Source organism: Aquarana catesbeiana, linkage group LG05, assembly GCF_042186555.1.
Source record: "Aquarana catesbeiana isolate 2022-GZ linkage group LG05, ASM4218655v1, whole genome shotgun sequence".
Taxonomy (NCBI): Eukaryota; Metazoa; Chordata; class Amphibia; order Anura; family Ranidae; genus Aquarana; species Aquarana catesbeiana.
Window position 1 is genome coordinate 68,929,576 of NC_133328.1, and position 15,484 is coordinate 68,945,059.

Sequence of the window (15,484 nt, forward strand, 5' to 3'; positions counted from 1 at the left end):
AAAAAAAAAAAAAAATACTAATTGTAAAAAATATTAGATAATAAAATAATAAAAACCAAAAACTACTGACACCGTCCACTACCCCCGGCCCCCCAATCATTGTGAAAAAAAAATACAAAAATAAAAAAAAAAAATAAAAAAAAAACAAATAAAAAAAAAAAAAAAAAAACATTGACACTGTCCACTGGTCCCCCAAAAAGCATTTTAAAAAGAAGAAAAATAAAGAACTAATGACACTCCCCCACCGCCATACACTCCACACACCCCCCCCCACTGCCATACACTCCACACACACCCCCCCCCCCCACCGCCATACAGTCCACACACCTCTCCTGCACATACTACCCACCTCTATACACGCTGCACTCCTCTCCTGCACATACTACCCACCCGCCACACACTTCGCACTTCTCTCCTGCACATACTATCCACTTCCATACACTCCGCACTCCTCTCCTGTACATACTACCCACCTATAAACACTTCACACCCCTCTCCTGCACATACTACCCACCACTGTACACTCTGCACTGTACATTCCCTATTTAACATTACTGCATTCTGCACTATGTAAGGCATCTCAGGCTATTAAGCCACACCCCATTTAAGCCACGCTCAATATTTAGCACAATTTAGGCCACGTCCACATTATGTGCAGCACATTTTTTTGCCTAGGGCCCACTTTTTTTTTATCTTGCACACAAGGCCCTCTGATTTCATGATAAGCCCCTGGCAGGCAGCCTGCAGTTTGTGGACTTGCTGGGTCATCCCACAGCACTGCTCTCTGCATAGGCTATATACAGTATATTTACTTTCAATATACAAACACCATACTGGTGACCCCACAATAGGGATAAAACTTTTTCGCAGAAGGGAGTTTAACAAGACTCTTGGCCACGCATCAAAATTAGAAGAAAAGAGGTTTAACCTCAAACTACGTAGAGGGTTCTTTACTGTAAGTGCGGCAAGGATGTGGAATTCCCTTCCACAGGTGGTGGTCTCAGCAGGGGGCATTGACAGTTTCAAGAAACTATCAGACAAGCACCTGAATGAATTCAACATACAGGGATATACAATGTAACACTGACACAGAATCACACATAGGTTTGGCTTGATGGCCTTGTGTCTTTTTTCAACCTCACCAACTATGTAACAGTACCATAGTGATGTTACTGCTACTTTTACAAAGGAATAACTGTGTATGTAAAGATATTTGGTGCAGTAACATATATACTTTGTGGCTATAAAGGAATGTATTTAAAATACATTATTTTTGTGCCCGGATTACTGAATCTTAAAGAAGATTGGAGATATGATACTTTACCTCTATGACATTCTTTTTGCTAGATTTATCCTTTGTAGCCCATTCCACTGAGGCTCCTTTAAGATCAACTGTAAATTCTGGTTTAGACTGGTTGCTTCCAAATTTCTGGATAAGAGAAGTTATCAGTGATTACTAATGAAAAAACATTGCTCAAAATCATAATTACTAACTGAATGAAACTAAGTATATAAAATGTACATTAAAAGAGCCAATCCAGACCACAGTGTTGGGGTTTCCATTGGTGTTATCTTTAAACTTTATTTCTTGCTTTAATTCCCTTCTGCATTGAGTTACATGACTCCTGTTACCACATGGCAGTTCTTGGGTGTTTTCACTCTTCCTATTGGAGGAGAGCGGGACCCTGAAGTAAGGACTAAAAACCCAAGAAAAGAGACTTCCCACAATATGACCTAAGAATTTAAAGTGACTCTGTTGCTATTTCTTTCAAAACACAAAACAAATGCCCACCTGCACAACAAGCAATACTTACCTTTCCTGCTGCCCACACATTTAAACTCTACTAGGTTGGTAAAGAAGCTTGGTGAATGATGCTCATAATTTGACACTTTTGGGCGTGTTGGATGGTGGCATCTCCCCACTGTGCTTTGTGGTTTCCTCCACCAGCCCCTACGTCACTACAAGAGGCAGAAGGAATCACAACATGAAGTGGGGGACCAGGTCTCAGACACACTTTGAAGGGTGCCAGATGCTTAAGATTATTCAGCAAGATTATCTTTTCAATCCACAACAGTTACACAGGTAACCACTACAGGTATTACTGACTTGCTTTGCAGGGAGGTAAAGCTAGCCATTGATTGTTTACTGTTAGAAAAACTGAGCGTTTATTTAGCTTTCCATGGTTTGCCAACAATGGATCAGATCAGTGGTGTGGATTGGCTTTTCAAATGAAGGAATTCTTCAGTTCGGCTGGGGAATTACCAAGTACACTAGTATATCAAAAAGAAGAAAAAAACATTCATAAAAAAGCAGCACAAAGACTGCCAGAGCAGCTGCTGGTGCCATGCTTGAGAAACCTGACAAAGCACATGGGAAAGCCAAACAGCTTCACAATTGCCTTGCTGCTGCTGCTCCTTCATATACTTGTAGGGAGTACCTTGGCCCTAATGAGATACACTATATTGCCAAAAAGTATTGGGACGCCTGTCTTTACACGCACATGAACTTTAATGGCAGTTCTCGTCCAAAATCAGAGCCTGACCTCACAAATGCGCTTCTGGAAGAATGGTCAAACATTCCCACAGACACACTCCTAAACCTTGTGGACAGCCTTCCCAGAAGAGTTGAAGCGGTTATAGCTGCAAAGGGTGGGCCAACTCAATATTAAACCCTGCAGACTAAAACTGGGATGCCATTTAAAGTTCATGTGTGTGTAAAGGCAGGCTTCCCAATACTTTTGGCAATATAGTGTATATTAGTTGAACTCTTACAGTATTTTACATAGGAAGAGTAGCTCCTCCATATAGGAAGCTTGTACAAAAGGATAACCTTTGTGAAGCAGGTAAAAACATCTGAGATGCAATTTCCATGCTACTGCTCTGGTAGACTAAAGGCAACAAGCATATAGGTTTTAGATGATTTCCAATATATGTTTTGCAATGGCTTACAGATTTGAATACACATGCAAAGCAAAGTCATGCACATATAGAGATGAAAGATACAGGACTGACGTTTACATAGGTGACAAAACGCTGACGATGAAGAGTGTTTTTCCAGGCAGAGAGGAGTGATAGGAGGAGCACAGAGACAGAACAACGGGTGCAGAAGGACTTTGTTAAGGAAGGGAAAGAAAAAGGAGTGATTTGAAAACAAGAGACATATTAGCACAATAAATAAATGACACATAAAAAAAAAAAAAAGACGTTCCTACAGTGAAGGGAAATGCTGGCTGAAGAGATTAATACCAGGTTAATGCCTGTAGGTGCAGGCATCAGTATAACCCACGAAACGGGAAGACGTCCATGTACGCCCTCCCGGCGGGCAGTGGTTAAGTCGGATTACAGAAATAAAGCCATAAAAACAAATAATGTAACCATCAGAATTGTAACGACCTTATCCTTCCTTTAACATTCATCTAGCTATATCCTAAACTTAGCTCAGCAGACCCAAATTTGACTGTATTTGACAAATCTATCGACTAGACTATAGCTAGGTTTACACTAGCAGCAATTCTTCCAGCACCTCTGAAAAGTATATGAGGATAATTTTTTAGAGAAGTTTGACAGGCAGCGAGGAAGTGATATCTCACCATCTCAGCGCTTATTTTAACCCTGCAAATGCTGCATCATCGCAGCACAATCATGTGCATTACACGCAGTTACAGGGTGGTTGTGGAGCCGACCAATTCACTTGAATGAGTTGCGTCTGGTGACGGTGTTGCCTGCTGAATGCCATGGAAGGATAACCCTTGCTGTAGCTACCATGTAAAGCCTCACAGCCGTGGCTGTCCAACTACCTTTACAGTTTAAAGGGGAAGTGGGACTGTTCTACCCCCCAAAAGGTAAACAAGCCCTAATAGTTCTCATATAGCGGTTAAACTAAAATAAATAAAAAGTCCCTCAAGCACTGGCTAAACACGCTCCTGAAACAGAACGGAAATTAAATTAGATTGTGATTTGCCAGACACTTTTTTTTTTCTCTTTAATTAAAAGCAGATAGCCAGGAGACGGAGGCACTGAATGATAAAACACTGCATTCTTTCCTGCAATTAGTCTCCATGAAGGGTGGGGGTTTAGAATAAAATTTAACTTGATTATCTCACCCAGCTAGCTCCAGTGCCTTGAAACAATATGGAGGAGCCTTGCAGTACAGCCCATGATGATGTCCAGTTCTTCCTGTAAAAGCAACACCAGAAACGTAACAGCATTTAGATGTTTCTTACCCGATCATCAAAATACTAAAATCATGGCAATGTTATTGGTCACTAAGCCTCGGAAACCACAGTCTAACTCGGACACTAATTAGGCTACCAAAACTATCAGATGTGTATGTTAGATATTGCACATATACATCACAGAGAAAAGCGAATTAAACAAATGAAGTTAACGCAATTTATTTCAACACTAAAGATTATAATTGTGATTGTTACCTTATTAGAGCACTTGCAACAACACCGTTAAGGACTGTCCATGATACTTTATTTTATTTGCAATTACAGTTAATTATTAGGGCCAAGCTTTAGGGCCAGGGTCTAACCCCATCTTTTTCATTCAAGCAGTTCTGATATACAAAGGATTAGCAGAATATTAAGAGACAAAACTGCAGACACAACAATCTCTCAAACATAGCACTGCAGTCTTGGTCTCCAGGTTCTGACATCCCCTGCAATTTAATCAATATTGCTCATGCTCCCTGAGCAGTGGTAATGTTGGAGCACTCTGCAGGCAGCATGTTGGACCATTGTGCTCTGTGTAAGAGTGGTGGGTCTGGATCTCCATTATGCTGTCAGCACAGAGCAGCTTCATATAGCTCTAAATGGTAAAACATAATAAAAAATTGACCAGATTCTTTACTTATTTCAGCCTGGTCGCATAATAAATACAAACCAAGGCATCAACTGGGCAATAAAGGAAACCCAGTAACAGCCATACGTAAGCTGCTACCTTCAGGGGCATTGATAAGGGGGGGGGGGGGGGGGTCACTTGTGTGTCATATAGTAACGGAATTTGAGACCTATTCAAACTTTCACACAGGAACCTTTACATGTACTTCAAAGGAAAACACTGGTTTACTTTAAAGCTGATACTGTCATCTCTGTTCAGCCACCGGACGTGCCAGTACTTCCAGGTACAGAGAAGAATGCCACACTCTGCCCTTTACTCTCTAATGACAGCGCTGGCTAATGGCCACTGAACAAAGTGGTAGGGGAGCAAAAGGCATGTATATGCTGAAAAAAAGCTGGGCAATATAAGTGATCATATGGATTGGCCTTGAATGAACAGGACAGGATAACATCATCTTCCAGTGTAATACTTAAAGTAAAGCTTGAAATTAAAGGGGTTGTAAACCCTTGTGTTTTTTCACCTTAATGCATCCTATGCATTAAGGTGAAAAAACACCTGGAATTGACCAGCCCCCGCGTTTTACTTACCTGAGCTCCGTATTTCTGTCGCTGGAGACGCGCTATCCCTCTCTCCACGGGGTCCTGGCTCTTGATTGGAAATCTTGATAGCAGCGCAGCCCATGGCACCCAAATATAATGACCCGAGCGCCAGGGCCGAGTGTCTATGGATGCAAATGCTGGACTCGGGAGCATGCCCGCATTTTAACCCCCCCCCCCCCCCCCCGGTAGAGCACTTCCCCTAGGAGGTTATCTGATGTGGGGAGGAGCTGCTGGGGAACCCCAGAAGACGATGTTTGGGGCCACTCTGTGCAAAACGAGCTGCACAGTCGAGGTAAGTATGACATGTTTGTTATTTAAGAAAAAAAAAAAAAAAAAAATTAAGCCATACAATCACTTTAACCCTCAACACTCAACTTCCCTTTAAAGGCTAAGATTGCCTTTTATAAAATGAAAATAATAATAAAATGTACATATTTTTGCAGGTAAAAAAAAAAAAAAGTGCATTTTTTTTTATTCTGCAGCCTGTAAGGCATTGCACCCATGATCAACAGATCGCGTGTACAATGTCAGGATCATGCAGACACTCCGTACAGCCATTTGCCTGTACCTTGTACAGGCAGAAAGTTACTGAAAGGCAGGGAGAATCAATGGACCATAGGAGAGCTCACAAAGTTAATTGAGAACTACAAACCATCAGCCTGTGAATGAATGACACTGCCCTATGGGCAGACCCTGCATCGTCGTGCTGTTTTTAAATTCTGACAGTGGGTGCTGTAACAGGGAAGATCCTCTGCCTGCTGTCACAGGGAGGGGGGGTGAGGCAGGAGCTGGAACATGCTACATGTTACAAAGGTGAACTTATCCTGTAATAAGCTTAACCCATTCCTGTCCCTTTAAGGGTTCCAAAAGCAAGGAGGTGGAGGTGGGCATTGAGGTAATGTGGCCGCTGTGAATCGCTAGTATGCATAGGGAGTTTTCAACTTTCGCTTGCAACCATGCTGGGAGTGCTCAAGGAACACACTCTTAGCGCGGTAAGTTGTTTTACATACTGCATGTATGCAGCTGCTTGGCGTTAAGGCCGAGCTGCCTTATATATGTGTACTGTCGGCGTCCAAGGGTTAAACTGATAATTTAAGATTACTCTTGAGGCCTGCCATAGACAGTCTGAATCTCAGCCAGTTCAGCAGGAAACGAACGAGATTTGAACCATGTATGGGCAGGCTGAATGTACCAAGCTGATCAAATCGATCAACTTGGGTACAACCGGCTAGCCAGATCTTACATGCATTTATTGCTAGCAATTGTATTCTCCCACCGGGAGACTACAATGACTCGGCAGGAGGGATTCCCCTGTCAGCACTGTCTGTGTTGTTGGAATCGAGCAAATTTCTTTCCTGCAACCAAATAAATTTGTACTGTGTATGGCCTGCTTAATATTAAACCTAACCACCTATATTGTAAGCCCTCATCACAACTGACCCTTTTAATAAGTTTGCACTTACTTTGCCGGGGTTCTTCTGCTCTGAGTCAAGATGTGCACTTAAAGTACCCGGTCCCACCCGCAGATCAGCTTGATGCAAGGGTCAGTTTATTAGCAGCAATAGAAGCCTACACAAGTTCAATAAAGGCTTTCCGTAAAATAACAGAAAACTCTCAAATCATCAGGCAGACCTGGGCCACCTTGCAGTAAATAAACTATCAGTACTGCAACTCTACCTACATAATGTGTGTACCCTGATCTCACTGCTGACTGTCTCCCCACCACTGCTGGTATAACTAGGGAACAAGCCGTGTCAGCAAATGCAGGAAAGTCTGTGGAGTCTAACTTCAACTCTTTCACAGAGAATGAAGGATTTGTACAGTCATCCGAATATATATGTTAAAACTTCCACTGTTTATAAGATAAAAAAACATGCTAGTTCTACCTTTACATCCTGCTTTGCAGCATTCATTTAATTTAAATAGTGGCTCTCAATCTACAGAAAGATCTGGAAATATAGAGCTAGGACAATTATTCCAACACTGCCAATGATCTACAGAGAAGACTGAACTTGCCTAATTTTCTTCCCGTTCTCTGTGATTTTAGTCACATTTAACACTCCATACTTTTCTTGATCCTGCAAAAAGAGAAAACGTGTGGTTCAGCGATTCTGGATTTAAAATAAAAAAAAAACAAAAACAAATTATGCCGTCTAACTTTAATCAAGGCGATGCAAAAAGTGTGATAATTGGAAACTGCAGTAACCCACAGCAACAGATTTCAGTTTAGTGTTGTCAAATAAGGAATTGAGATGCTGACTTGTTCCTCTGGGTGTGTGCACTTCACACTGCTTTAGTAATAGTGTGTTATGTAAAGATTAAAGCCTACAGCTGTTAACATGTGTCTAAAGGACAACCCATTCCAGAGTCCCATAGCAACCAGACTTTACCTCTCATGTCTCCAGTGCAGAGTAGCAGAATGAAAGGCAGGCTCTGGCTTGTTTCATGCTAGGAGTAACAGGAAGAATTCATCCTGCAGACACCTTTATGCATGAGGTTTTTCTTCGTCCACAGTCCCCTGCTATTCTAGGAAACTCTGGATTTAAAGCATTTCCCACTTTTGCAGTAAAATTTGAGACAATCCCACTATACATAGTATTTTTGTTGTGTGTTCCTACTCACACAGCAAGCCTAAAAAAATATTTCTCACCTTTTAGATGTTTCTGAGGTGAAGGCGTCATTGCCGACACATGATCTGTCCCAATAGCTGGGCTGGGGACGGGCTGAGCCGAGTTCTCATTAACATACAATGGAAAGCCCAGCTCCTAAAATCTTAACCCTTTGTGAAGACAAACCATGTTCAAAATCTAGCACCAGGGATCAGACAGGGTTAATTACCAGGGATCAGACTGGAGAGACAGGGTTAATTATGGTAGACACAGAACCAATTCATGACATATCCAGCCCACCACATAAGAGGACCAAGTAGAATTTTTCCTTGCATGAAGTGTTGGAAAGGAGCATCTAAAAAATGTAAGCTGCATTTTTTTTATTTTTTATTTGCTATGTGAATGGGGGCATGTAACAAATATAAAAGTAAGCATTATACCAATTTAGCTGCAAAAGTGGAAATTTAACACACAAGTGGGAGAATTACACTGACATTGTAGAGCTTTCCTATCACTTTCTGTTGCATCTCTGAGAGCAGTGATAGGAAATTTCTCAAAACGACACACAGACAATAAAAAATAAACTGAATGGGGTATTAACTCTTCCTTAAAGAGGAACTGCAGTCTGCTCACAAGATTTGTAATAAAAACTTCTTTGCCATTCTGAAGCTTCCCTCCAACCACTTTGCACATTGATATATATATATATATATATATATATATATATATATATATATATATATATATATATATATATATATATACACACACACACACACACACACACACACACACACACATACATACATACATACATACATACATACACACACATATATAGTGATTTTACACTTACCAAATATGCTGTAGAAATCTCCCTCCACTGAGTCTGGCTGCAACCATTTTAACTGTGGGCAGCTGAAGCTGCTGCCTGTTCACTTCCTGGATTTACACAGACACACACCTCCAGCTCAACAGCTCTCATTGGCCCTCTTATGACTCACCCCCCCCCCCTCCCTTCTTGACAAACTCTCACCAGAGTGAGAGAGAGAGAGCTGTGCATGATGTCATAAGCCTAGGCTTTTTTACCAAAAAAGAATCAGGAAGTGGGCTGTATAAGGCATTTACTGGCAGAAAAAAATGTTTTACTATCCAAAGTTAAAACAACAAGGGCAGAAGATTTAATAGATGGAAAGGTGAAAAAATGACTGAAGTTCTGCTTTAATCTATTCAGAACTACAAAAAAAAAAAAAAGTTTTGGCTATACATAGACTTTAAACCGAAACACGCTTTGTATTTCTCCTAATAGGTAGTAGAGATCTTGGAACATAAGAATTTTGGAGGGAATTTTAAAGGTGGGAAACTAAATTAATACATTGGATAAAAGGCTGTGTTCCTGTAAGTAAAACTGGCCTTGCTTAGGCTAGCCATACACGTATAGATTTCCATTGTTGAGCCCACAGTCTGAATCAGAGAGATCTAAAAAAAAAAATCTCTTCATCCATTCTAAACTCTACAAACGTAGGAATGTCCCCTGATGACTATTGTATTGCAACAGTCAGGACTTATGGCTGACGGGCTGCTGTCACTGTTTGTCTGACAATTTTCCACCCAGCTCCTCTAACAAAAGCCGATTGAAAAATCAACAAGCCAGTTGGCACTGACTTTTGTCAAGTCAAATTTTGGAAAAAACCCAAACTTAAAAAAAACAACTGATCTTGAAATGTTACTGGAAAAAGAAATATGCACTATAAGTGCATTTAGGTCGCCCTTGAAGGATATTTGTGCTGGCCAAAAATATTTAATCTCATAGATAGTTTTTTATATAAAAGTGCACTACAGTGCCATCTTTATTAAACATATAGAAATTCAATATATAAAAGGTAACAGTAGAAAATACAAATGTATAAAGTGCAAATACAAACACTGTACATCCAATTGCATATAGAAGATATAGCACCCATGTGCCTACAGCCCACAGCCTGTATGTAGAGGATCAAGCGGATGAGGTGTATAGCACGTGACCCGACATGTTTCGGAAATAGGTGTGTATTACTCCTTCATCAAGGGATTTATAATTAGGTGCTCAAGTCTATCTGTAAATTTCAAAAGACAATAAAAGAGTAATAGAAGATATCTATATCGTCATAAATTGTATGCGACTGCACTTTTGCAATATATGCGATTTAGTAATTATTGGGAAAGTAATACAAAAAAAGTCTAATAGAGACTAATCGTACTTACATCAATTTGATTCATAAAAGCAAGCAGAAAATAACAAAGAACAGCGGTTGAACCAGCAGAACTGGGAGCAGGCTGATTTTTTGGTTCACAGAGCACAAGATGGGTAGCCAGGAGTGCAATGCAGAGCGTTGCAGCACTTTCACAAGGGATGGCCGATAGAGATCTGTGTATTTAAAAATTGGTGTTGTAAATGTACAAGGCATATAATTAAGCCAATGCTTTGCTGAAAGACCGAATAGTCGTTCAGCTATAGTAAAGGAGAAAATAAGCATATAGGGCGAGTATTCCAGTATGTAGAGCAAAGTATCCAATCAAATTACCTTGTGGCTGTTTAGTAATCTCTCAAGACTCAGACCTCCAGGCAGCAGTTCAAAAGACTGACAAATGCCTAGGGAGTGTCTGTGTCTTACATAGGACAGCTGATTGGACATCAGCCAATCAGTGTCCGCTCCACATAATCAGCTGCATAGCAAGCAGCCATGTGTGGAGATCGGGCATCCCCCAGACGACGAGGCGCGCGGCGTAGCCACGCCCCTAAGGGCGTGATGACGTCACGCGTCTCGACGTCACCGGCGGGTATGCGGTCCCGGCGCGAGTAACGGAGCTCACACAGGGAACCGTACAGGAGCTCGTCCACATGCAGAAGGCCTATGGGACACGCAGCCAGGTGCTGCCCCATGGCCATGCATGTGTGGAGCTTACCCGCCGGGTGTCCGTGCGCACGCACACATTCCACATCGAGGAAAACTGCGCCACCTTGTGGATGGATTGAAGAGTGAACAGAGATGATTCGCAAAAACCAGCCTGCTGTACATGGATACATAAATAAAAGAACAAGAAAGGAAGGAACATAGTATGCAGTTGACCAGAAGTTACATATGAACAATTTATAAAATAGCAGTCAATTTCATACAGTGTTAATAAAATAAGCAGAGTGTTAAAGTGTTCATTAATTTAGAGCAATTCATACTTCAACGGTATGGAGAACCCAGGTATATACAGTATTCAGACATATAATAGTGTAACGATGACTTCATCTCTGTTCACTCTTCAATCCATCCACAAGGTGGCGCAGTTTTCCTCGATGTGGAATGTGTGCGTGCGCACGGACACCCGGCGGGTAAGCTCCACACATGCATGGCCATGGGGCAGCACCTGGCTGCGTGTCCCATAGGCCTTCTGCATGTGGACGAGCTCCTGTACGGTTCCCTGTGTGAGCTCCGTTACTCGCGCCGGGACCGCATACCCGCCGGTGACGTCGAGACGCGTGACGTCATCACGCCCTTAGGGGCGTGGCTACGCCGCGCGCCTCGTCGTCTGGGGGATGCCCGATCTCCACACATGGCTGCTTGCTATGCAGCTGATTATGTGGAGCGGACACTGATTGGCTGATGTCCAATCAGCTGTCCTATGTAAGACACAGACACTCCCTAGGCATTTGTCAGTCTTTTGAACTGCTGCCTGGAGGTCTGAGTCTTGAGAGATTACTAAACAGCCACAAGGTAATTTGATTGGATACTTTGCTCTACATACTGGAATACTCACCCTATATGCTTATTTTCTCCTTTACTATAGCTGAACGACTATTCGGTCTTTCAGCAAAGCATTGGCTTAATTATATGCCTTGTACATTTACAACACCAATTTTTAAATACACAGATCTCTATCGGCCATCCCTTGTGAAAGTGCTGCAACGCTCTGCATTGCACTCCTGGCTACCCATCTTGTGCTCTGTGAACCAAAAAATCAGCCTGCTCCCAGTTCTGCTGGTTCAACCGCTGTTCTTTGTTATTTTCTGCTTGCTTTTATGAATCAAATTGATGTAAGTACGATTAGTCTCTATTAGACTTTTTTTGTATTACTTTCCCAATAATTACTAAATCGCATATATTGCAAAAGTGCAGTCGCATACAATTTATGACGATATAGATATCTTCTATTACTCTTTTATTGTCTTTTGAAATTTACAGATAGACTTGAGCACCTAATTATAAATCCCTTGATGAAGGAGTAATACACACCTATTTCCGAAACATGTCGGGTCACGTGCTATACACCTCATCCGCTTGATCCTCTACATACAGGCTGTGGGCTGTAGGCACATGGGTGCTATATCTTCTATATGCAATTGGATGTACAGTGTTTGTATTTGCACTTTATACATTTGTATTTTCTACTGTTACCTTTTATATATTGAATTTCTATATGTTTAATAAAGATGGCACTGTAGTGCACTTTTATATAAAAAACTATCTATGAGATTAAATATTTTTGGCCAGCACAAATATCCTTCAAGGGCGACCTAAATGCACTTATAGTGCATATTTCTTTTTCCAGTAAAATTTCTTAGGATATTGGCCTTCCCTTGTACACACCTTGCTCTCATTACCTTTTTTTATGATCTTGAAATGTGTTTTAATCAAAGAACACATGCATATGTGGCCAATAGAGAGATGTAGGTGAATTCCAAAGACTACACAAAGGGTAAGGAAATAACAGTGTATAGAAGAAAGGAGATTTTACCATAATTAAAAAAAGCGAATAGTGAAGTTGGGATGGTATACTTGCACAGAACGACCCCTGATTCTCCTCTTCTTGGATCCAATGCTGGCGATCTTGGCTTCTTCTCTTCTTCATGTGTCCCCAAAGCAAGCCGTTTGCTATGGGGGGCACGTGGTGCCTGTTCGCCCTGAGGCTGTGCGTCTATGGAGCTGAGCTCCATCAACGCACACAGCGGGGCTTAGTCCCCGCCCCCCCCTTAATTCCTTCTCACTGCATTTGATTGACAGCAGCAGGAGCCGATGGCTCCTGCTGATGTTCAAGTCCCTGTGTGAAGAGGAAGAGGAGGAGACAAGATGCAGGGAAGGGAAGGACAGAGAAATATAAACAATTTTTTACCTTAAAGAGGAACTACAGTCTGCTCACATAATTTGTAATACAAACATCTTTGCCATTCTGAAGCTTCCCTCGAAAACCACTTTGCATTATATTATATATATATATATATATATATATATATATATATATATATATATATATATATATATATATATATATATATATATATATATATATATATACACACACACACATATATACATACACACACACACACACACACACACACTCTGATTCTGTACTTGCCAAATGTGCTGCAGCAACCATTTTAACTGTGGGAAGCTGAAGCTGCCGCCTGTTCACTTTCTGGATTTACACAGACACGACCCCAGCTCTGTAACTCTCACTGGCCCTCTTATGACTCATCCCCCCTCCCTTTCTGGCAAACTCTCACAAGAGTGAGAGCTGTACATGATGTCATAAGCCTAGGATTTTTACCAAACAAGAAAGAGGAAGTGGGCTTATAAGGTATTTACTGGCAGAAAAAAAAGGTTTTACTATGCAAAGTAAAAACAACAAGGGCAGAAGATTTAATTTTTAGTTGGAAAGTTGAAAAAAAAAAAAATGACTGAAGGTCCGCTTTAATGCAAGGAATATATGAAGGTAATAAAAAAAATAAATGAAAAACATGTTTTTAGCATCATTTTATTAACACATTTTAAAATTAAACTGGGTGATGGAATATAAAAATATATTTACTAGAGGATAGGATGTAACTATTTTGATCCAGGCAACTGAGATCTCCACTACCTTTTGTCAGGACAGGAACAATTTTTGAATGATTACTCAGGGGTTAGATTTTGCCTTTCTCTGGACCAAATCTGCTAGTTTGTGAGATGCTGGAATTGATGTATATTTCTTACTTCAGCCCAGTCTTCTCCCATCCATTAGAATATATCAGATAAATGTTGTTGCTGTTTTGTACATAAATGTAGGCTAATTGAAAGTTTCACAAAACATGACTGCCCCTCATCCTAACCAACATCAGCCGCTAGTCCAAGATGGAAAGGAAAAAAATAAAAGAAATAAAAAGCACTAACCGTGGACTGGTGCTTTGGAGGAGAAGACGGGGAGGTCTCAACCTCTGGGAAAAGTTTGGGTGGCGTTGATTCCTGAAACAGAAAGTTACAATTTAGATTAAGCGCAACAATATTTTGAGAGAAAGGGATTCACTTACTGCATATGCTCATCTTTGTTTACGAGACGACAATCTTAAGCTTGTCATGGTAGAAACAGGTAGGCTTCCACTGCTGACATCTCCTTTTAAGAATGCCGATTGCCTGGCTGTCATGCCAAAGATTTGGTTTCTGAACTTTCTAATTTACTGACCCGGAACAAGTATGGAGATAAGCAACTCTGACTTTTTACTTATCTTTGGCTGCATGCATGTTCTAGGTCAGCAACAGAATAGGAGCCAATCACCACCAATGAACAAGCATTTTAAAAAGGAAATCCGCGAATGCACCTCCCATACTCTTCACATGACAGGTGCGATTCAAAGGCATGCTTAAACAAACACGGGTACGGAGCTTATCAAATGTATTTTACCTGCTTGTTTGCGAGGCAGCCTGAAAACTGGTGCAGAAAAGTTATAACAAAGCACAGCAACCAGATTTCAAACACAAACAAATCAGAATCATACATATTCTGATTCCCATTTTCTTTTAAGTATATCTAAAGTAAAAGCTTTTTTGTTTTGGATAGACTATGGAATGGTTAAAGTGATACTAAAGACTCATTTTTTTTCAGTTAAAAAATAACATGTTATACTTACCTGCTATGTGCAGAGGTTTTGCACAGGGAAGCCCAGATCCTCCTCTTCTTGGGTCCCTCTTCTGTGCTCCTGGCCCCTCTCTCTTGCCGAGTGCCCCCACAGTAAGCAGTTTGCTATGGAGGCACCCGAGCCGAGGCTCTGTGTGTCCATTCAGACATGGAGCCGCGGCTCGGCCCCGCCCCCTTCTCACTGGTTAACTGAACTGACAGCTGTCTCAGCCAATCAGGAGGGAGAGTACCGGACAACCAAGACTTGAGCAACTTCGCTGGATCAAGATGGGGCTCAGGTAAGTATTAGGGGGGCTGTTGCACACAGAAGGTTATTTTTATCTTAATGCATAGAGGACATTAAGATAAAGAACCTTCTGACTTTAGAACCACTTTTTTTCAGTTGTTCATGTTACATTAGGGAGATTTTCCATTACTTCTTAATTCGAGGCAACAGTAAGTGAGGGGAGAACTTTTGAAGGTAAAATGAAGCCTTGACTCTTATGGCAGCCATACATGAAACGATTT

At 41.2% G+C, this 15,484-nt stretch overlaps 1 protein-coding gene across 7 annotated transcripts in view; it reads right to left on the minus strand.

Annotated features, from left to right (window-relative positions):
• Positions 1–15,484, minus strand: part of ARHGAP12 (Rho GTPase activating protein 12) — a 201,352-nt gene that overhangs the window by 39,507 nt on the left and 146,361 nt on the right. For 5 of the 7 annotated variants that reach the window (XM_073629860.1, XM_073629859.1, XM_073629858.1 and 2 more), the window contains 4 exons: positions 14,236–14,307; positions 7,461–7,522; positions 4,104–4,176; positions 1,325–1,429 (listed from right to left, as the gene is read on the minus strand). In XM_073629860.1, the coding sequence (XP_073485961.1) occupies positions 1,325–1,429; positions 4,104–4,176; positions 7,461–7,522; positions 14,236–14,307 (312 nt within the window). Of the gene's footprint in view, positions 1–1,324; positions 1,430–4,103; positions 4,177–7,456; positions 7,523–14,235; positions 14,308–15,484 lie in introns of all 7 variants that reach the window. The other 2 variants (XM_073629857.1, XM_073629862.1) reach the window with 1 other exon arrangement.